General features: G+C 36.8%; 1 protein-coding gene across 5 annotated transcripts in view; it reads left to right on the top strand.

The window, feature by feature from the left end:
- The window catches only part of RGS7 (regulator of G protein signaling 7), a 699,575-nt gene that overhangs the window by 667,732 nt on the left and 6,881 nt on the right, over positions 1-24,962 (top strand). For all 5 annotated transcript variants that reach the window (XM_072647574.1, XM_072647571.1, XM_072647570.1 and 2 more), the window contains 2 exons: positions 11,294-11,480; positions 16,792-16,881. In XM_072647574.1, the coding sequence (XP_072503675.1) occupies positions 11,294-11,480; positions 16,792-16,881 (277 nt within the window). The remainder of the gene's footprint in view (positions 1-11,293; positions 11,481-16,791; positions 16,882-24,962) is intronic.

The following is a 24,962-nucleotide window of genomic DNA, read 5'->3' as shown; positions in this document are numbered from 1 at the left end:
GATTAAAGGTAAGGGGAACTCATGAGTACCTGAGAAACAGAAGTTTTGGGTGATACTGCCTCCCATTGCTTACTTTTCTTTTTGGAGAATCCTTGGCCAGTATCACTATTTTATTTAGGAATTCTAGCCATGTTCACTTCATCTCTCAGATAAACTCACTCTCCTTGTTTGTTCTGACTTCTCACCAGAAACTTTGCACCACCCCCTTCCAGGTTTGCACTAAATTTGCTTCCAACTTTGAAATTTTTGTTTTGTTTTCCTTTATTAGAACATAAGCTTTTTGAAAATATGAACTATTTTTTTCTTGTATTCTTGAGGATTAAAAAATTCTGAGAGGCATAATTTCTGGATAACTTAATCATTTTATTAATAAGGCCAGCACATTTATTAATAAAAGGATGGTCATTTGTCCATCTGTCTTAGACCAAACAATCATCATAGCAGTGTCCTCACAGTTTGTATACCCTTTGAAGATTAGGTGTTCATGAGGCGTACCAATCAACTCTAATTGGTTAACACAATAGGAAATGGCTTTATCACTCGGGTCACCCAAATCTTGGTCAAAAAGACATCAATTTCCATATCCTCTACCTTGACAAACGGGAAAATCAACACTTCTCCACACCTGTCTGAGCAACTGCAATGAGCAGGAATAAGTCCATTAGCCCAAACTTAGAATTTCTTCTATTGTCTGATTAGATCTTGGTCCAGGTAAATCTTTAAAAGAGATTTCCCTCACTAGTTTGTTTCTGCATGAGGAAATAGAAAAGGGGAAAAACCTTGGCCCTGATTCAATAATTAATTATTAAATACAAGAGAAATAATCATTTCTCACATATTTGTATCCTCAGAGCACAATTCCTGGCACATAATAAGTGCTTAGTAATTGTTCAAGAAAGAGAAACAAAGAGACAGAGAGAGATAGAAAAGAAAGAGAGAAAGAAGGCAGAGGGAGTTGGAGAGAGAAAGAAAGAGGAGAGGAGGGGGAGAGAGAGAATAAATGATGAAGGCTTCCAGATTTTAGGGAAGGAAGACCGTGTTTATCTCCATTAATATTTCAACGAAAATCAGGAATAACTACACCTATGAACCAATGGTTTTCAACCTTTTGTTTTGCAATGACAGGACAATTCATTTTGAGTAAAACTTAAGCTAAATCTTCACAATAAAATCATATACATTATGTATGTACTTGCCACTAATAGTAACAAAATTGCAAACTAATTTTATATATATGTACATACACACACACACATATATATACATACTTACACATACAACATTTTTCCGATTTTAAGAAACTTGCAAATATCTTAGTGAGGTTTGTTGCCAATATATGCTTTTTAATTAATAACACAAAAATCTGAGAATTTCAAAGTTGGAAGCAAATTTAGTGGGCACTTATCCAACCAGGACCTTAAAAGAATTCCTACCATAATATAGCAGACAAATAGTCACTCATCCAACCCAACAAGATGAGGCAGCTTTTTCTACTTCTGCACAGATATGATTTTGAGTAAGTTTATTCCTTAAATAAGGCTTAAATTTACTCATTTACAGCTTCCAACCATTGATATTGGTTCTGTCACAAAGGTCAAACAGAAAAAGACTAATTTCTATTCCAGTGGAAAGCCATTCAGAACTATTATTTGCACCCTCCCTTCCTTCTTATCTCCAGGTTAAACATGCCAACTCCTTCAAATGATCCTCATAAAAAATGAAATCAACATCCTTTGCCATTCTAAATGCATTCCTATGGATCTTTCTGATATACTAATGCTTCTTTTAAACTGGGGCACCCAGAAATGAATACAACATCCTAGATATAGTATAACCAAAGTCAAGTATAGAGGGATTATTAGTTCCTTATTCCTGGAATAAGGAACAGACAGAGACAAAGACAGAGACAGAAAGAACATTTTTAGCACATGCAATGGGCCAGGCACCATGCTAAGCACTGAGAATACAAATAAAAGTAAATAAAAATAAAATGAAAATCCACTCTTTGTACACAAAAAGCTTACATTCTAATGGGAGGAGACAACGTAAGGCAGCATATCTGTGAGGGCCAAGGTAAAAATTCTAGAGAGTCAAGAATGGAACTGAGCAAGAAGTGAACATGGATTGCCCAGGTACTTCCCTCATTGGTAGTCCCTGACAAGAATGTGTCAACCAAAGGAGGGGGCTACCAGGGCAGAGGTATTGCCACAGTGAGAAGACTATTAAAGAAGAAATAGTAATGTATGTCATGTTGTTGTGTTTGTCCTTCATTTTCAAAGAAGACCATAACATCAGAGAAATGATGACATGACTTGCACTGTACTTCTTTTTGAATGAGGGAGGGCTGCGCAAGGTCATCACCCTCACTTTTTCCACCTGAGCCCTCTGAATCCAGTGACCAGATATTCATTTTTTATTATATTAGATAGAAAAGTATAGTCAGGAGCCAGGAAAAATGATCTTTATCTTTACCAGATATTGCTATCTCTCCATCTTCAACTTGTGAGGTTGATTTTTTTTTTAACTCAAGTATAAGATGTTATGCAAATCTGTATTGAATTTTATCTTTTTAGAGTTAGGAAAATTTTCTAGTCTCTCACAATTTTTTTTAGATCCTGTTAGCTATTACTCTTAGTTTTGTGCCATTTACAAGTTTAATGAAGATTCCATCTATGCTTTCGTCATGTTATAAAAATGTTAAATAAAATTCAGTCAAATATAAATACCAATTTGACACCAAACCATCCCTAGCTACTCTTTAAGCCTGGCCATTCTTCCAGTCCTGGATCCTTCTATTGTCTTACCATATAATCCATATCACTCCATCTTTTCCATGAGAATAAAATGAAATACTTTATCATATTGCTTGCTAAAATTCAAGTGAGCTAAATCTACATCATTTGCCAAATTTACCAGTTTAGCAACACTGTCAAAAAAAGAAACATGTTTAGTTTAGCATGGTCTATCCATCGATGCTTCATGTTGGTTTTTTATAACCACCACTTCCTTCACTAGATATTCACTAATCAACTTTCTAATGACTCATTCTAAATTTTTTTCTTGAAATGAAAGTCAGGATCACTGATCTATAAAGCTGACAGATTCTACTCTCTGCTCTTTTTTTTGAAAACTAGAAGAATATTCTTTGTTCCAATCCTCCAATTCTCTCCTATTTTCTATGATTTTTCAGTGATAGTGGCTTAGTCACATCTTTTAGTTCCTTCTATCCAAGACAATAATTAATCCTGGTCAGTTGACTTGAATTTTTTAAGGTAAACTAGGTACTGTCTTTACTCTCTCCTTTCTTGCTCCTGTTACTCAGTACTATTCTTTCATTTCTGTTCCAAAGCTCATTCTCCTTAGCAGTGAATAACACATATAATTGTATATGTGTACACAAAATATACATACATATATATATATATATTGTGTGTGTATACAGGTGGCAACAGTAGAGCAGATAAGGAGTGGGCAGCTTTCAGAGATTTGGTATACAGCACCACCTTTACTCTTCTGGGCCAGAACACTTGTAAACATCAATGATTTTTTTACACAAAACTGATGGGGAAATTCAGAAACTGCTAAAGAAAAAAAATGGAACTTTACAGGGTTTAACAGCTGGATAGTGCATCCATCTCTAAGAAGGCAGCATTTAATTACATCAAAAGTAAAGTGAAGGAGATTAAAGAGATGCAAGATTCTTGACTCAATGAGAAGGCAAATAAAATTCAGTTTTATGCAGATAGTAACAATCCAAAGTACTTTATGATGCCCTGAAGGCAATTTATGGGTCAAAGACCTATGGTGCATCTTAGCTACTCAGTACTGATGGAGCCACACTGATTAGTGATAAGGACATGATCCTAGAGAGTTGAGCTGAACACCTCCACAGCATTCACAACAGACTGTCATCAATCAATGCCAAAGCCACTGAGCATATACCACAGGTTAAAGTCAATCCTTTAGCTGAATTTCCAAATGAAGAAGAGATTTTGAATGCCATTAGACTCCTCTCATGTGGCAAATCACCTGGTGCTGACTCTATCCTAGCTGAGATTTACAAGGCAGCACATATAAAAGCTGACCAAAATCTTCCAGTTTATATGGCAAAATGAGATTATCCACTAGAAGTTCAAGGATGCATGCACTATCTATCTCTGTAAAAGAAAAGAAAATAGACTATCCTGTGACAATCATGAGGGCTCTGTCAGTCACTGCTGGCAAATTCTTGCCAAAGTCCTCCTTAATAGGTTAATCCTTTCCCTGAAAGATAGCCATCTACCCAAGAGCTAATATTGCTTCAGAAAGGGCCAAGGAACAGTCAATATGGTGTTTGCTGCCCGACAACTCCAGAAGAAATGCCAGGAGGAGAACAATGTTTGTACACAGCGTTAGTTGATCTGACCAAGGCTTATGGTACTATCAGTTGTGAGGGCTTGTGGAAGATCAGCGCAAAAATTTGGCAGCCTGAAGAAGTTCATCAGTATTGTATACCAGTTCCGTGATAGCATTCGTACACACGTTCTGAAAAATGGATGACATTCTCACATTTTCCTAGTCACCAATGGAGTGAAGCAGGGCTATGTGCTTGCTCCCTTTCTTTATAGCATGATATTTTCAGTAGTATTACCAGATGCCTTCAATGAAGATGAAAATGCCATCAAAATCATCAGCTACTGCACTGACAGTAAATTATTTCATTTGAAAAGGCAACACTAAAATGGAGGCAGAGTTGGTGGGCAACTTTCTGTCTACAGATGATTGTGTGCTGAATGCAGCCTCTGAGGCTGAGATCCAACAAAGTACATATTAATCCTCTGCTACTTGTGTTCATTTTGACCTGAAAATTAAAGCCAAGAAAACAGATCTACAACATACCATTTACATGGGTATAGCATTGGTTATAGCAAATGGAGAAAGTTCAAATGCTGTGGATTAGTACTCTTACCTTGGCCTTATAATTTTCAGGGATGTCCACAAAGATGATGAGATTGACACACACATTGCAAAAACTAACCCAGTGTTTGGAAGGCCTTGAAGGAAAGTCTGGGAAAGAAGAGGCATTAGATTTCTTATGAGACTGAAAATCTACAAACCCGTTGTGCTGACCTCTCTGTTGTATGCCCATGAAACCTGGGCACTCTATCAGCACCAAGCCAGGAAACTGAATTTCTTCCATTTGAATTGTCTTAGGAACATTCTGAAGATCACCTGGTATAATGTTAATGTAATGTTAATGAGAGTTAAAGATCTTCCCCACTCATTAATAGACTTCAGATGGAGCCTATTAAGGGAAGCTTGATTAGGGGAGGCTTGTTTTGTAGGAAGGCCCACACCTTTTGTTAATTTCTAATAAGACACTGAAGGGTCTTGATGCCCTCCAGTTCTGAAAAGTGTATATATATGTACTATGAGGTGTGGTTTTGCTTTGGGGGCTTACTCTTTGGAAGAAGGTTCACGTACCAGGGGACCCTCTGGGTAGCCATTAAGGAGGCCCTGGCTTTGAAAACCCAGATATTCGTGCTTCTTTCTCTGGTAACTATGTATGTATGTAATGGTCAGATAGTTGGATCTGTCTGTGGATCTGTGATGTATGTATTGCTTATGGTTTGACAGTTAAAAGCCCTGTCTGTTGATCTTTATTTCTCTGTTTGTATTTTCTCTGGTGGTATATGTGGTTAAAGAAGATTGTTGACTCCTCAAAAGTTGCTTTCCTTTCAGATGTGCCACACACATACATACACACAGAGTACCTGTGCCTTCTCTCCATGGTCAACTGTCATTATTTCATCTACTCCTAATCTTAGCCATCCTTTGATCCTTCTTCTTCCCTTAATAGAACAGACTCCTTTTGTTGGCCTTAGCTTTTCTCAGCAACGTTGGCTCATTCTGAGGCAAACTTCAGGACACCTGATTCAATTTTTACTGAAAATAATATCTGATCTAATAGTTTACATTATGTTACTTTACAAAAATGCATATATTACCCATTTTTTTGCATATATCATTGTTTGGAAGATTGGAAGATTGCTTCAGTTCATCGCTTTTTCATTTAAACATTTTTGTTTTTAAATTTAAAGTATTTCATTTTTATGGGTTGTCATAGAAAACTGTGATGGGATTTGGTTTAACAACCTTTAGAGGGCATTCACGAGCATAAATATATCTGGAACAGATGCTCCAGATAGACAAGGAGCTGGGCCCACAATTAAACAGGAGGAGGAGAGAGAGTGAGAATAGACTGAATCACCTTTGGGAAATTGCACAATTCTTTTGACCAAAGTTTATAGAAACGGAATTTCATTTAAAAAAAATCATCAATATTCTCTATTGCTGCCAGTCACATGAGACATTACAATCACTGAAGTAGACTTACTTTGTAGTTGACATCACCTTCCCCAAAGGTAAATATATTTTGAATGCTGCTGAATGAGCAGTCCCCTCCCATCAGACTTACCTTGTCTAAGTCAACAACTTCGCTCTTTCCAAATAGGAAACAATAGACATTAAGTGGACTGTGTTCTGTCACCAAGGCACATACTACAACAGAAAACTTCCTTCTTTGGAAGAGAACCTAGAAATTCCCAGACATGGGATTGCCCAAGAATCAACTTCCAAAACTGATGCTCCTCAGGAGTCTCCCTTCTTTGACTAAATGTCTAGATTTCGAGATCATACTGCACAGGAAATTCTAAATCCCTCGTCCTCCACATCAGTGTTGGTATTCATGAGCATTGTCGATAAACTTCCTTGGCCACATTTGAGCACATTTCTACCTGCACCATGTGCTTCTGCTGCAAGTCACCATCAGCTGCTCCTGGGGAGAGAAAACTGTGTATAACCACAGGTTTCTCTGCTCTCTCTCCCTCATTCTCCAAAGGAGGTACTGATCTGTCTTCTCAAAATCCAAAAAAGTAGATCCAGCATTTACATTTAATCTAAAAATGGGTAAATAGAAGAGATGGGGTAAAATACATATTTCTACACAGAAGTTTTCTCTGTAAAAATAAACTCCTTATTAAAATAGCAGTGTAACTGCTTAAAATGTTCCATATAACTAGTTTGCATAATTGAAGTCATAAGAGAAGCAGCATAACATTAGCCTTGTGAATAAATCATTGGACTTGGAGTCAGAAAAATGTGAATTGGAATACAGCCTCTGACATTTACTAGCTGTGTGATACTGAGCAACTCGTGTAACCCCTCTGAGCCTCAATGTCCTCATCTGTAAAATGAGGGTTAATAACAGCATCTGCTTTACAGGATTTTATGAAAAGCACTTGAGATTTTATATACATGAATATATACATATGTATATATCTAAGACATGTTTATGTACTGTATGTATATTATGTATGTGTGTACATGCATGTATATATACATATAAAATCTTTAAGTGCTACCTAAATATTTGGTAGCTTATTAAGAAAAAAATTAAAATAATATACCTTTCAATAATACATTATCTTATCTGAGTCTTATAACCCTATAAACTCAACACTAAAAACATTATTATTGAATTTTAAAGGTGGGAAAACTGAGGCTCAAAGGATTTTTAATGAATTGCCCTGGGTTACAATGCCAATATTAGAGTCAGGATTCCAAGCCAACACTTCCTGACTTTCTTCCAGTGCATCCCTCTATCCACTCACAGATTCTTCTCTCACAAGTTATCAACAGCTACTTGGTCTGATTGTTCTTCTTTTCAGTTTAAATCATATACTCTTTAAATCTTATCTTAGAGTCAGTCTTGCTCAAAAATCTCTGCAATGCTTCTGACCTTTCAACCCTTGATTAAGTTTCTTCTTGTCACATACAACAACTTATGATTCAACAATCATTCTGGCTAGGACCCTATATAATCCTAGATCTTGGTCTTCTAACACTATGATTATTCATGTGCTTGGTAATTTCCTGGCCTAGGTAGAATAAAAAAAAAAAATCTCTCCAAAGCTACTCCATACTTGACTTAAACAGGTAAGATTCTCAGAAACATGAAATCACTTGGTATGATCTACCCCTTTGCCCTTCAGTCCTCAGGGTTTCCCAGGCATAGTGTTTGCCCTTAGCAGCATTCACTACCTCCATCCTTTCTGATGAATGATTCCCTGGTGTCCTCTTATTCCTTTGCTAAGCCCTGGAGCCTTGTGCTAGAGGCAGGCCTCTGTCAGAAGTGCTTTGAGCATGGATTGTTTCCAAAAAGGGTGTTTTTGTCATTTTCATTCCCTTTCAATGTGCGAAGTATAACAAAGTCATTTTTGGACAGCTATGCGCTGTTCTTACAAACTACAAAGAAAAAGTATTCATCCTACTTATGCTTCCTTATTTCTTTTTTTTATTTTTATTTTTTAGTTTTCAGCATTCATTTCCACAAGATTTTGAGTTCCAAATTTTCTCCCCATCTCTCCCCTCCCCCAACTCCAAAATATTGTGCATTCTGATTACCCCTTTCCCCAATCTGCCCTCCCTTCTGTCACACCCCTCCTTTCCTTATCCTCATCTTCTCTTTTCTTGTAGGACAAGATAGATTTCTATACATTCTATGAAATTCTACATTCTATACATTTCTATGAAATTTCTAATTTCATATTTCCCAGTTGCATGGAAAAACAATACTCAACATTAGTTCCTAAAATTCTGAGTTCCAATTTCTCTCCCTTCCTCCCTCCCCACCCATCCCCACTGAGAAGGCAAGCAATTTAATATAGGCTATATATGTGTAGTTTTGCAAAAGACATCTGTAATAGTCATGTTGTACAAGACTAACTATATTTCCCTCCATCCTACCCTGTCTCTCATTTATTCTCTTCTCTCTTTTGACTTTGTCCCTTCCCAAAAGTATTTACTTCTAATTATTCCCTCCTCTCATTTGCCCTCCCTTCCATCATCCTTCCCATACCCCACTTATCCCTTTCTCTCCTACTTTCCTGTAGTGTAAGATAGATTTTCATACCAAATTGAGTGTGCATGCTATTTCCTCCTTAAGCCATATGTAATCAGAGTAAGTTTCACTTTTTCCCTCTTACCTCCACACTTTCCCTTCCATTTAAAAAGCTTTTTCTTGCCTTTTTTATGGGAGATAATTTGCCCCACTCCATGTCTCCCTTTCTCCTCCCAATATTTTCCTCTCTCACCCCATAATTTTTTTTTTAGATATCATCCCTTCCTATTCACTTTACCCCATGCCCTCTTTCTATGTGTGTATGTGTATAATTGCTCCAACTACCCAAATACTGAGAAAAGTTTCAAGAGTTACAAATATTATCTTTCCATATAGGAATATAAACAGTTCAACTTTAGAAAGACCTTTATGATTTCTCTTTTCTCTTTACCTTTTCATGCTTCTCTTGATTCTTAAGTCTGAAAGTCAAATTTTCTATCCAGCTCTGGTCTTTTCATCAAGAATGCTTGAAAGTCCTCTATTTCATTGAAAGACCATTTTTTTTCTCCTGAAGTATTATACTCAGTTTTGCTAGGTAGGTGATTCTTGGTTTTGATCCTAATTGGTTTGACTTCTGCAGTGTCATAATCCAAGCCCTTAAATTCCTTAATGTAGAAGCTGCTAGATCTTGTGTTATCCTGATTGTATTTCCACAATACTTGAATTGTTTCTTTCTGGCTGCTTGCAATATTATCTCCTTGACCTGGGAACTCTGGAATTTGGCCACAATATTCCTAGGAGTTTTTCTTTTCAGATCCCTTTCAGGAGATGATCGGTGAATTCTTTCAATATTTATTTTACCCTCAGGTTCTAGAATATCAGCACAGTTTTCCTTGTTAATTTCCTGAAAAATGATATCTAAGCTCGTTTTTTTGATCATGAGTTTCAGGTAGTCCCATAATTTTTTAATCGTCTCTCCTGGATCTGTTTTTCAGCTCAGTTGTTTTTCCAAGGAGATATTTCACATTGTCTTCTATTTTTTCATTCTTTTGGTTTTGTTTTGTAATTTCTTGGTTTCTTATAAAGTCATTAACTTCTATCTGCTCCATTCTGGTTTTTAAAGAACTATTTTCTTCAGTGATCTTTTGAACCTCCTTTCCCATTTGGCTAATTCTGCTTTTTAAAGCATTCTTCTCATTGGCTTTTTGGACCTCTTGCCATTTGAGTTAGTCTATTTTTAAAGGCATTACTTTCTTCAGCATTTTTTGGGTCTTCTTTAGCAAACTATTGACTCACTTTTCATGATTTTCTTACACCGCTCTCATTTCTCTTCCCAATTTTTTCTCCACCTCTCTTACTTGATTTTCAAAATCCTTTTTGAGCTCTTCCATGGTCTGAGACCACTGCATATTTATTTTGGAGGTTTAGGATGCAGAAGCATTGAGTTTTACCTCTTCCTCTGATGGTATGTATTGTTCTTCCTAATCCAAAAGGATGGAAGAAAATACTTGTTCACTGAGAAAGTAACCTTCTATGGTCTTATTTTTTTCCCTTTTTTGGGGTATTTTCCCAGCCAGTTACCTGACTTTTGAGTCCTTTGTCAAGAGGAGGGTATACTTGGGGGACCTGTAAGTTCTCAGTTCCTTCAAGGTGGTACAATCAGGGGAGAGGAGTTTGCTCCTCTCCTGGCCTGCACTTTGGTCTGGGAGCAACCATAAGCACTCTTCTGCTCAGGGTCTATGAGTAGAATTCCCTGTCCAGAGCCTCCACCCATTCCACCAGCCAGTGCTCCTCCTCACCCCAGGGCCGCCACACAGGGCTGAGAATCAGATCAGTGCTTGATTCCCCCAGGGTCTTTAGGCTAAGGGCTACAAAAATGGACCCTGCTGCCTTCTGGGACCAGGGCTAGACCAAGCTGTCTTTGGCATTTGTGGGTTGAGTAATCTGAGAACCACAGCTGCTCCTTGTGATTCTGCCCCTTGGGGTCTGCTCTGTTGCTCTCAGAGCTGCAAGGGCAGCTAAGGCTGGGCTGGGCTCCATGGGTTGTGCTCCACTCCGAGACTGGTGTGATAGATCTTTCTTATTGGCCTTCCAGGCTCCCTCTGACTAGAAATCTCTTTTACTCTGTCATTTTGTGAATTCTGGTGCTCTAGAATTTATTCAAAGTCACTTTTTACAGGTATTTTGTGGGCTGTGGGGAGAGAGCTTTTACAGGTCCATCCTTTTACCTGCATCCTTAATTTCTGAAGCTGTTCCAGAAGTTAAAAAAAAAAAAAACAGACAGTTTTGATATCATGAAAGAAGAGAAATGGAGACCTTTGTTTCCAGCTGTTTGTGTCATGGCTAAGTAGCACATTAAGGATTTGCAGAAATCACCTAGTAAGTGAATGCCTCCTGTTTCATTCCCAATAGGTTTTGGCTGGCAGTGGAAGACCTGAAGAAAAGAACCATTCGGGAAGTCCCCACCCGAGTCCAGGAAATATGGCAGGAATTTCTGGCTCCAGGTGCCCCTAGCGCCATTAATTTGGATTCCAAAAGCTATGACAAAACCACACAAAATGTGAAGGAGCCAGGACGGTACACATTTGAAGATGCTCAGGTCAGTAGCAGAACCACTGAGCTTTAGGAAGGCTTGTCTGATTGTGTGGGAGTCAATCACTTATCTTTCTTATCAGCATAATTTCAAGAGCTGCCCCCTCCCCCATTCACTTTCATTTGACAGTATTTCCTAGAATTTTGGCTTCCAATATCTATAAGGTTTCCAGGCTTTGTAGGTAATGAAATTGAAGGAGAAATTACTTAGGAGAAATTATTAAAGGATGGAATTTTTTTCCTAGGTGTAATCTTTTCTAAAGTAAACCATTCATTTATAAAGTGGGTATGAATAACTATCTCCCTAATTTAACTATTTGCAAATTAGTCGTTTTGAGTTTCTGAGCTAGACTGCTGTACCATCTCCTATTGGAGGCCTTTCCTGATTCTCCCTCAGTCATCACCTTAGCTACTACTCCTTCCCCTTATTACCAGGTATTTAATATGCTTCTTTTCCTCTCTTCTCTATTTTATCTTTCTGTCTATCTATCTGTCTATCTATGTGTCTGTCTGTCTGTCTGTCTATCTAATGCAATCTATCTTTACTTTTCCATAGAATATAAGCCCCTTGGTGTTTTTATATTTTGTATTTTTTTTGTTTGTGTCCCAAGTACCTAGCACTGTAACTGCCATGTAGTCAAGTCAACAAGAAGATATCATATATTTATTAAGAACCTGCTATGTGTCAAGCACTGTGCTAAGTGCTAAGGATACAAAAATAAAATAAAACCACCAAAAAGGTTAAATATATATATAGTACCTAGTCTTAAGGAGTTCGGTCTATGTATAAATGAGATAGGTACTAAATAAATTGGAAATAATCCTAGGGAAGAGGGAAGGCCCTAGGATTAAGGGAGATCAGGAAAAACTTCTTGTAGAAGGTGGAATTTTAGCTGAAATTTGAGGAAAGCTTGGAGATAGTGAGAGAAAGGAGAGAATTCCAGGCATGGAATGGGAGCCAGCCATAATGCATAGAGTTAGAAAATGAAGAGTCTTGTGTGAGGAACAGCAAGGAGGCCATTATCACTGAATCTCAGAGTATGTGAAAGTAAGTGAGATGTAATAAGACTGAAAAACTAGAAAGGGGCAAGGTAATACCTGAAGGGCTTTAAAAACTGAACAGGATTTTCTGTTTGATCCTGAAGGTTATAGGGAGCCACTGGACTTTATAAAATAGGGAATGATATTTTTGGACCCATTTTGCTCTACTCAAACTTGAGTGGGGACAGATCTTTTTTGTCTAGATAGCCCAAGGCTGGCAGTGGTCTGGGATAATTTCTCTAAGGGTGACATGATGTAACTAGTAGCACCTTATTTAACACCCAAGGGTATGCAAACTGTGAGCCATCCACCAAGATTGTCTTTCATCTAAGAGAGGCAGTCAAATGATCATCCTTTTATTAATAACCTTCTGGTCTTATAAATATGATTAAATTACCCAGAAACTATGTCTCTCAAACCTTTCTAAATATCACAGTGAACAGGAGGATGTTAGTGACCTCATTAGCAATTGCAAAGTTAGAAAGAGGAGAAGGCTTGGGTTATATGTATGAGAGGAGGGAGGTGATGATGAGTTCAGCTTTAGACATTTTGAGTTTAAGATGTCTATGGGGCATCTACTTTGAGACTTCCAGTAGGCAACTGGAGATGAGACTGGAGGTCAAGAGAGACTTTAGAGCTAGATAAATAGATCTGAGAATCATCAGTGTAGAGATGATAATTAAATGAGCTCTATTAAATGGAATTATTTTTAATAATACACATTTCAAAGCAGGAAAAACCTTGTGTAGGAAAGCTCCAGTTTTCAAGAGGCAGCGGTGAGGAAGAAGATTTCAGGCTAAGGGGAGAACTCATGCTTCAGTACACAATGTCAGGAAAAGGAATCTTTTATGCCAGTGTGAGGGCCACATAGTGACTTAGAAAATCATAAATTCACATTATCTGTGTTGTATTTTTATTTATTTTTCTTAAACATTTCCTAATGGCATTTTAACCTGATTTGCTGCACTGGGAAGTTTTGTAGGTCACTTGAGGCAGGAGCTGAGTTTTGGCACCTCTATTCTGTCTTGTAATGGGAAGAATATATAGGTCAGGGAAAGAAGGAGATTACTAGTAGGTACCTGAAAAATAAACTGTTTTCCATTCTCTGTATCACCCTAGGAGGAGAATAAATAGATAACTAGAAATGTTTATTATTCAAAATAATTATATTTGATAGAGCTCATTTGATATGTCATCTGATCTAACTATATCTCTAGAACTATAATTGAAGAAGGAGGGTATTTGGCTGACATTTCTTAAAATCTTTTCATTCATATCTGTAAAAGCAATGGAGAGAGAGGAAAGGAAGGAAATTCTGCTTTTCTCCCAGTACAAATATCCAAGTCTTTTCTTTTTTTTCAGGGCATTCAAGGATCTTTTCATAGAATCAAGTGACCTAAGAAATCATTAGGTTCCATCTCCTAATTTTACATAAGAAGAAATAAGGTGTCTTGACCAAGCAAATAAGTTCCTGGTAGAACTAGAACTTCTAAGTCACAAATCCATGCATTGCCATGTACTACCTTAGAAACTACTTTAGTTTCTTTCCATGCCCTCACCCCTAAATAATGGTGTTTCAGAGAAAAATGAAAAAGCCATTTAAGAAAAATGCTCCCATAAGGGTTATCAGCTTTAATGTTTAAATTTATACGTGATAAGTTTTTATATATGGTTTTACCAGAGTACATCACTCACAAAAAGAATCTCTGATATCACTTTTTCCTAAGTTAAAGAAGGCCAAAGTCATACTCATGGAAAGATCTTGTTCTCTTTATGGTACAGTCAGTATACAATCAATTTCCCTTGAGGAAACAGGGGTAGTGGAGGCAAAAAGACAACACATGTTTAAATGACTAAGCCACAGTCTCAACTCCAGTGACTCTATCATGTTCTCCCATATGGAAACAATTGAATGAGACAGAGATATGTGTGAGAAAACAGTGAAAAAATTCTGACACAGATGCCCATTCCAATGCTGATTTGTTTTCTTCCAGCATTTCAGGGTGAAATTTCAGTGCTTCCCAGCTTTGCTTTATGGAGATGGTAATTTGTCAGATGGGTAGGAAACACCTCTCTAAGGTCGGGAAATATTTCTTCCTTTTATAGATCAATAAAAGTCAGCTTGATAATATGAAGTTCAACAAAAATATTATGAGTATTTTCCCAAAGAACATGATACCACATGATACTGAATTGCTTTTTTTTCATTGAGTTAGTTGTATTTTAGCAGCTTTTCACTGTATTTAGATAACTGGCCTTGAAGTTAAGAAGACCCGGAATCAAGTGTGCCAATGATACAGCTGGACTGTTTGAACCTAGGAAAGTCATTTAACCTCCAAGGGCCCAAAGCAGTGTCCAGAACTATTCTAATCTTCAGTGGTAGAAGAAGGTTCTTCAGACACACACATACACACACACACACACAAACCACACACATGCACACATGTATGTTATGATTGTATTGATGTAGGGAAAAAAAGGTGATAAAATTTCCTACATCAATACAGATTATAAATATATTAATGATTCATACAAACAGAAAAATACATTCATACACATGCATGCATTTCTTTTCTTAAATCAGCAGCAAGAGAGACAACTCTTCATACTGAACTCCATATTAATGCTTTAACATCTGATCCAGTTCCATTTCAGCCCTGATGTAATACCCCCTCTGGTGTCACTTTCCTAATCTCCACTTAAACTGTCAGATTGGGTCCCTAGAAAGTAATTAACAATTTCTCTCCTCTAGGTTCAAAAAGAAACCCTAAGGTGTTAGGAGTGGTTTTTAGTACTGTACCTCAGAAGCCCCTACCTGTCGGTTCCTCATTGAATATCCAGTCAATGGAAATTTGTCAGCTAGGTGGCACAGTGAATAGAGCACTGGGCTTGCACTAAGGAAGACTTCATCTTCATGAGTTCCACTCTGGCCTGAGACACTTAGCTGTGTGACCATGGGCAACTCATTTAACCCTGTTTACCTCAGTTCCTCATGTGTAAAATGAGCTGGAGAAGGAAATGACAAACGAATTCAGGATCTTTTGCCAAGAAAACCCCCAAATGTCATGAGGAATCAGATATGACTGAAACAACACAATAACACAAACAGAGTTGTACATAACCAAGTCCACAGTGAAATGGGCTCAAGGTTGTAGAATACATGTGGCAAGGAGGAAATGTTTAATTCCTGATTAGACAGCAATCCTTTTGTCCTTTTGTGGAGTCCTCATGAAGTTCCCCTGAGGTGTACGGTAGACTCCATTGAGTGAACCATGACTAAGTTCAGGCTAGTCTCAAGTCACTATTAGTCTGAGAGAGAACAGACTTCACACTAGATGACTTCTGGGGCTACCCTAAAAGCTTGCACATTTTAATGTAAGGCTGGAAGTTTTCCAATCGAGGCTAAAAGGAGTTGTGTCACCAGGTTTCTCCCTCACTTCTTTTCATCCATCCATTGTTCCTTCCATCCTTCCTTGTTTCATTCCTTTAATGCTTCCTTTCTTGTAATAAGAATTTGTAAAGTCCTAGGATCTATAAAACAAAATAAGGGGTAGGTTTAGCTGAAAAATCTTCAGAATAGTTCTGAGGATTCAGTTTTGAGACAAAGCATACTAAAAAAATAACTTTCCAGTTCAATCCAATGAGTACTAATTAAGTGCCTGTTTTATATAAGACAGTACTAGGTGCTGGGAATAAAAGATAGAAAACAAAATAGACTCCTCTCCTCAAGGAACTTACCTTCTACTGAGCAATATGGACAGCAACAAACTGAATGTTCTGGGACCCAGAGTGAATCTTAGGACCACAGTTATTCAAATTGGATGCACAATGATCTGCATAATTGTTTAAGCTCTTTTGTACATTTTGGCACATAGGACAGCTGGCTTTATCTCTATCATTATTTGTCACAAAATAATTGGGTTCAAAACTGCTATGTTGGATCCCTTGCAATACATTCTCTTCTGGAAATGACTATATCAAATTTACATTCTCCATCTCTACCTGGGTCATTTCATAAAATAATTCATTTATAAGATACTAGATGTGAAGAAAAAACTATGACATACTAGAAATATAAGGAATGTTATCATCATCATCTTCATTATTTTTTCCATTGATATTTTTATTGTTATTATATCTAGTCCACATCAGATCTGTCCCATCCCTTCCCCTAGTTCCTGGATACATGTAATGATATTTATTCTTCTTTACTCTCCTCATTTTAGATTTTCTAAAACATCTATAAAAATAGCATCTAAGCTATTCTTTCCTTTCAGGAGCACATTTACAAATTGATGAAAAGTGACTCCTACCCACGTTTCATACGATCCAGTGCCTACCAGGAGCTGCTACAGGCAAAGAAAAAGGTATTGGTCTTTGTTGCCCTTTTTTATTTCCATAGCTTTTGGTAATAAGTAGATCAGTCTCCTCTGCAGGGGCCGTGCTGCTAGATGTCCGGTACGTAGACAGGCTTCTGGCCAAGAAAGCCTTTTCCATTTTTCCAGGGTCAAATGAGTTCTTTTTTTTCTTTCCTTTCCTTTTCTTTGCTGCATGTATTCATACATTCCAAATTTTATTTTTTTTTTATTTTACATGAATCCTCTATATAATTTAAGGAAACAACGAAGAGTTGCTTTCAGAGAGAAAAAAAAAATAATTATGTCTTCCTTAAGAGACCCTTTCATTAAACTGGTACATTATTTATTTGGGTACAGCTTATGTTACTTAAAATGGACTGGGAGGTTCCACCCCCCTTTTATTATCACCTCAAATTTAGTAAGCCTTCTTATAAAGTATTTTTGGTCAGATTTTTTGCCTAGTTCAGTTACTACTATGTTAGTACTATACCACTTCTCAGTTTTTTCAGTCTGAAATTTTTTGTACCCTCTGAGATGAAAACAATATTTTTCTATGAGGTCATCTAAAGCGGGACTGCTTGTACAACTGAGAATAAATTCTATATATAAATGCTGTAGATGACCATCAGAGATCGACTTGATAGCAAAATATTGAAAGCTTCTGGATAGCTGCTTATCATAGTCCAGAAGTCCACAGGCCATAAGAATGACAGTGTAATAGCATCACATGCCGATTTCATTTTTGGCTATTCTGATTTTATTTTAATCACACAATTTTATGCATGGAAAGAAATCTCTTTCTTTTTAAATTATGTGTTACATAAAAAAATGGATAAAAGTGTGTCATTAGTGACTCTCTACTAGTACCCTCTTGATTTCTTACATGACATTTATGTTGCAGTCTTGCATTTCATCATCCTTTTTTCTGCTCTGTTCTTTTATTTCTTTTTATTTTTGCTTTCTTTCTTTTATGGGCCTTTCTCTTTTTCCCTTTTCCCATCTACCCCTCCCACATCCCAAGTAAGTTGGGCAACTCAATGGATCGCAGAACATCTTTTGAGAAACTTGCACATATGTGGTAAGTGTTTTATCCTGACAGATTAAAGATGACCAAGTCCAATGAAGTATCCTTCACTCCCAGCTTCACCCCTCACCTTTGCTCTATTGATGTCACAGCAGATGAATGTGTTATGGTTACACAAATTCAGGATTTCATGCTTCCCTCTAAACTTCCTTTTCTGTTCCATCTCCCATTGCCTGGTGGGGACAAGATGCTACAAAAGGAAGACAGTGTGTTTGGGCTTTGGATGCTTAAAGAAGCATGAAATAGGTCATTAAAAAGGAAGAATATCAACTTTTTCTTTCTTTTTTAAACAAATATTGGAAAGACCTAGGAGGGCTTCCTTTATCTTTTTCCTCATAATTGTGTCTACAACTTCCTTCTAAAAAGAACACAGTTCTATCTTGCTTTCCCCTCACATTGGTCTTTCTGAGACTTGGACAAATGAGAAGAGTCTGGTTTCCTTATATCTTTCACATTTGTCATTTGTGGGAAGAATGACCTTTTGAATGGCTTATGAGATAGCTTCATATGAATGCTGTTTGGTAGCAGGATACAAGCCCTTAAAATGTTTCATCATTATGATTCCTCCAGAAAGATATTGGAAAATGTTGCCTCAAAGCACACAGGAAATCAGTGACTTTCTTGCCAACACTTTCCTATTCTTTCCCTTGTGTTTTGGTGATGTCCTTGTTTTCAGGATTCTTTTTGGATCTTTCTGACCTGATGTAAGCTCAAACTAAAGCATTCAACACATTTATTTTTATAGGGCAGAAACATCCCTATTTTCCCATGCCATAAAAACTGTACACCAACACTGAGGGCCAGCACTAACCTGTTATGAAAAGAGGTAGAACAATCTTGGTTTATACTCAAGTTTGTCTGCATTGTCTGTTGAGTCGTGCAGTTAGTTTCATGCTGCTATGTGCTTGTTGTGGCTTTTGCTGTGATGACCAGTTCAATGGAGCTTGATCAGCTTCAGCAAAGATTATGGTTTTTGTTTTTTAGTTACCTTGGATGAGAATAGGAGTTTGGAGGTGGGTGGAGTGGGAACAGTTTACCTTTGTGAATTACTGGCAATGTCCCCAGTGTTCAAAGTATTGAAAAGACTTTAAAATGGTAAGTTGTGAGAGTATGAAAAATAAGATTGAGAGAAGCAAAAGGCCTAAAACCTGAGATGTTCTAGTGATAACCTGTACTCTGATACAATTAAAATTTCAGGCTCTTCTAATAGGAGTCTTGACTCAGGCCTAGATTTTTTAGTAATCTCAGGTCATAATCCGATTGTAAGGCATGAACAGGAAACGTACTCCAAGTGAGGGGAAGATGTAGAGACTGAAAACAAAGCAGTGAATGCTATTTGAAACAAAAACCCCAAGTTTTTGCTTGATGGTGTGGCCATGGCATGTTGCACTGTGATTTGTGTGTTGTCCAAGAAGACTGTTTCATATCAAACATTTTCGAATTTAATGACCTTTGAACTTTGTCTTTGAGATTGTGATCAAAACATTTACCATGGGTAATCAAGTCACAGTAGGTCTTGAGGTGAGGAGAAAAGGAACAAAAAAAAAAGAATCACAGTGGTCCCTATCCCATCTCTCTGCAACAACATACACAATGCCCAAACCTGACCACTCTCCTCCACTCTTACCCATGTCACTCTACATTTTAGACTATGGAAGAAAATAGGTAACAAATGAGGAGAGGAATGGAATCTTTCATAGTAGTTTGCCCTCATTAAGTAGTGGATGATTGGGACTTGACATTAAGAATGAAGAAAAGATTAAAACAAGTATAGGAGAAAAGGGGAACTCCCCCCCCCAACTAACACATTGGTTAATTTTATTTAAATTAACCAGATGATTATTAACATAGCCAGTTATTATGTTAATGTTCTTTCCTTGTTGAAGGTTTTATTTAGCTTTTCTACTCAGAAGACTAAAGAGTTTTTTGGCACATTGTAGACCTTCTCCAAGTATAAGGTGTTAAAACTATGTTTTCTTGCGTACATTTTGCTCTAATGGAAGTGCACAGGAGACTTTCAGGATGATAGGATAATACTACCATGATTTTCCATTTTCCTCAAGTGATTATTAAAGAATTCAGTGCTTTTATTGAGTTTCAGGAATGACTGTCCAGCCTACAACATACAAATTAATTAATTAAATATATATGTATATATATGTACATATGTATATATATATGTATATATATAAAACAAATCATTGAAAAAAATAGCAGTTATTTCTGTAGAAGTTCCTTTTGATCTCATCAAACTCAGTATTCCTTGTCTCCAGTAGTCTTCTTCTTTCTATGTTTTTTTTCCTTTTTTGCCTTCTACCATCATTTGTTTTTAAAGCTAATAATTGTACTATGTGTATAATATATAGCAATCTTTTTCAATAAAAGCCTGATAATATAATGTGATAATATAATATTGATTTGAGACATTATGACATAAAGCACAGTTAGCACTGCATGGTATATAGAGAGTTGGCCTACAATTCAGGAAGATCTAGGTATAATTCCTGGTTCTTTTCTCTAAACAGGCTAGGTTTGTGACCCTGTTTAGTTTTTCAGTGTCTCAGACAACTTTCTACGACAAAGTTGCAAAGAAAATATAGGACCTTTCACTAATTAAATCACAAGTCCAGTCAAAGAAACACAAAATGAAACACTATTTAGAAAAAAATAGTAGAATGTAAAAATAGAAGTGTGGGAATTCACAAAATTCCCGCTACTTTTCTATCAATATGTATTCTTTTCTTTCATCATCTCAATAGCTCCCAGGAGTAGAAAAGATAATCCCTTTCCATTAGACTGTGAGTTCCATAAGGGCAGGGATTGTCTGCAGGGATTGTCTCTTTCCTCTTATTGTATTCCCAGTGCTTAGCACAGTGACTGGCACAAAGTAGGTACTTAAGAAATTTTTATTAATGGACTGACTAGAGTTGATTTCCAAATCAATATATCCATCATCAGCCCTAATCTCCTGGACAAAAATCATACCAGGATGCCCCAAAGTCATCTTAAATACAATCTATTCCAAACAAAATTCATTATTTTTTCATAATTTCAAAATTCATTCATATTTTCTCAAAACCCCTTACCTATTCCAAATTTTCCATTTCTCTTTTTCTAATCCTTATGGACACCTAGTTTCTTTCTGTCCTCATGATATTGAACAATTCTCTTAGCCCTTTTGAACTTCAGTTTCCCTGTTCAAAAAAAAATAGAGATGCTAATGTTTCCACATGCTGCAGATATGCTTTGTAAACCTTATAAATATAAATGTCATATAAATATGTTATTTTGTCAGAGAAGCTATCTCCTAAGAACAATCTAGGGCACATATCATGCTGAACCTTGATTTCTGTTTCTCTATGTACAAATTCTAATTCACCAAGTTTTTATTAAGTACCTACTATATGTTGTACTAATCAAAGAAGGAGGAGGTAGGTACCAAGTTAAGAAAAGAGACAGTGTTTCCTTCCATCCTTTTTTCTTTCTTTGCTCCCTCTCTTCCCTCCTTCCTTCTTTACTTTATTCCCTCCTTCCTTCTTTTTTCCTTCTTTCCTTCCTTTCCTACTTCTTTCCATCCTTCCTTCTTTTCTTCCTCCTTTCTCTTCTTCCATTCTTCCTTGCTTCCATTACTGGATATAACACTGCTTTTTCCCCACCAGGGATCATTCCCTGGTAAGAAAGAAAAACAGTTAAGCAAAAACATTTGACAAAGATACCACACCCAAAGAATCCCACATCTCCAACCCAAGGAAGACAGTACATTTCCTTATTTTTTGAGAGATTATCTTTTGGAGTAAATTTGTATGCTAGTGTATCCCTCTTGATTCCTCTAACTATTGCAATTACTTCCTCTTCCCTTTTGCTAATTACTTTGTCTCTCTCCTTTCCAATCCACCCTCCACATTAAAGAACCAAAGTGATTTTTCTAAATCAGCTCAAACCAACTTGTTGCTCCTGCAATGAAAATCAACAATGCTGCCATTGCTTCTTGAAAGGGTGTTCCAATCACCTGTACTTTGGATTCACTCATCCTCTTTTATTTGTGACTTCGCAGATCGGAACTCCTTTCGCTGGCTACAACTCACCTGTAACTGTTGTCTCCTCTGTTATAATGGATATTCCCTGAGAGAAGGAGCTTCCTGGTTTATCCATTTGTATCCCCCAAGCTTCATATAGTGCTTGACACTTATCAAGCCTATGATAAATGTTTTTCATTTCTTCATTTATTCTTTAGGTCCCTCTTGCCACTAAAATAAAATATAAACTCCCTCATTTGGTATTTAAGATTCCTCACAAGCTGGTCTCAAATTATCTTACCAGCCTCAAAAAAACATTACTCACCTTCCCATGCTATATAGTATAGCCAAGCTGTTACTCGTGTTTTTTCTCACACCCTACACTCTCTGCCAATGCCATGACTTTGCTTGGTTGTCTCATAGGCTTGGAATGAACTCTTTCTTCACCTCAGTCTGTTGGAATCCTTTATTTCCGTCAAGATTCAACTCAAACACCATCATATGATTTTTTTCCTAATCTACCTAAGCTCTTATTGATTTCCCTCTCCACATTACTTTGTAATATACATGTGATATATATTTACATAGACCATGTAATTACTTAGTATATATCTTTAGATAGGTTGGTGGTACAATGTAAAGAGTGTGACCCCAGGCAAGTAATACAACCTCTGACTCAGTTTCCTCATTTGTAAAATTAGGTAATAATAACACCTCTTCCCCAAGTTATTGTGAGGATAAAATGAAAATAATATTTCTAAAGTGCTTTGCAAACCTGAAAATCCATATAAGTTAATTTGTTGTTGTTTTTCCATGATTTTGTATAAGTTCCTTGAGGGCAAGGACATATTTTCATTTTTGTTTTTGTATCCCCAGCACCTAGCACAGTTTCTGTTATGTAGAAGGTGGTTAATAATGCTTATTGATTGATTAGTTTTCATTCTGACCATGATTAAAAAGAATTTAGATTATGATCAAGAGAGTATTAACTTTGGAATCTCATTAGTTTATCTAAAAAAAGCAATCTCCTCTAGGCTTGATTATTGTTAAACATTCAATCATTGCTGTTAATCAATGTAAATCAGTATGTATGCTACCCCCCTCTCTAGAAAATTAGGAAAGAAAGAAATCTGGAAATTTCTTTTAAAAATACTTATCATTTTATTCAATATTTCACACAGAGGGGGACAGATCATGAATTTGGAATCAGAAAGACCTAGGTTTGAATCCTGCCTAATATACCTACTAGGTATGTGATCCTGGCCAAGTTATTTTAACCTTTCATGCTTCAATTTTCTTATCAGTAAAATGAGGGGATTGGAGCTGATAGCCTCTAAAGGCCTCTACTGGTTCAGAATTTGTGACACTATAATATATAGGCTTAATGACCACTCTAAATAAGACACTGAAAGTCCTCAGGATGTCTATGATGATAAAGCTAAAGCAGCTAGAAATTTCCTTTAATATCTATTCCCACCCCAGTGAAGGAGAGACAAAGTTTAGTGTCCTAAAGAATGTCACTGGCCATATTTTATACTGCTGATACTGATGATATAACAAAGGTATGGCCATACAGAGTTGCATATTTACCAGTATAACAAAGGATCAGTAAAGATATAGGATCAGGGGAAAAAGTGATAGGGAACTATTGAGCCAACGTATATACATATATACAATGCAGATGCTCCAAGAAGCACTTAGTGTCCCTCTGTTTTCTGATCAAATGCCATGGAATTTATTGTCTAGGAGCAGGAGGTATGATTATAGGTGAGCTGTATTAGTTATGACACCAGAGAAACTAAAGGGGAAATAATTTTCAAGGTGATCATTGACTTTCCTCACCATAAGTAACACTAACAAATTCAGATAAAACGATGCAAATATACTGAGAGACTGATTAAAATCAAACTCTTTCAATTTCTCTTTCTTTTGTTAGAGATTTCAAAGCTATCTAATCTATCATTTTATTGTAGACTTATGTAGATATCCATCTTGTTAATTGACACTGGTGTAGTGATGACTTGAGAACACAGTGCCATGTTTCTTATGGGATGTCATCAAATAATTTTGCTTAGACAATACAGCCATATTTTTTTTTTGGCATAGTTTGATCTTTGCTTGCCTTGTAAATTTTATAGACTGAACAGGGTGAGTATGTGTTATTGGTAATGTAGCCCAACTGGATCAAGAACTTGCTTGGGACATTTCTTGAAGAATTTGCTATAGGCTTTGGGTGTACTTTGGGATATTTGCCCATCACTGCCACAGGTACTAAGTTGCAGAATAACTGCAGCATTTTTCAAGAATCATAGCACAGCTATGAATAAATTTTAAAAAATACATATTAAATTCTGACGTGTATGCTGGGAAGTGTGGACAAAGAGACAAAAATGAAACAGTGTCTGCCCTCAAGGAGCTTATCTTCTAAGCAGAGGAGAAAACAGCTGTAGGGGGATGGTGTGCAGGGAAAGAAGTTTTGGGTTGAGGAGTCAAAACAATGATAAATGGAGCCATAGGGAAGCTGGAGTGGAGGTGGGAGGATGAGACTATAAGTTTGTACCAGGAGACACTTATTACCACCACTTCACAGTGAACCATTTCAGGGTGTCTGGCTTGGAAGACATGCTCAGAACCATGTAGTAGATCCCATTACTCCTTCACAAACAATACCATCACAGTTTTTCAATTCAACAAACAATGCATCAAAAATGAAGCTGAAATATGGCATCTTTTTAATCCACAGCAAGCTATTCTTAATGTCATATTATCACAACTTGCCTTATTTGTCCTAAAAGTGGTCACAACTTTATTTTAACTGGCAGCTGCTAAGGCCATACATTTTCTTAATGTGAGTTGAGTTCAACAAAAGTGATAATTAAACATTCAAATATCTTGTTAATGACGACAGACTTTTCCACATCATCCCCATTCTTTCCTCCTTTACTTCTCAAAGGAAAAGATTGTCCTTTCCTTTTCCTCAGCAAAGACTC

Source organism: Notamacropus eugenii, chromosome 2 (assembly GCF_028372415.1).
Source record: "Notamacropus eugenii isolate mMacEug1 chromosome 2, mMacEug1.pri_v2, whole genome shotgun sequence".
NCBI lineage: Eukaryota > Metazoa > Chordata > Mammalia > Diprotodontia > Macropodidae > Notamacropus > Notamacropus eugenii.
This window is presented reverse-complemented; position numbering and strand designations above follow the sequence as displayed.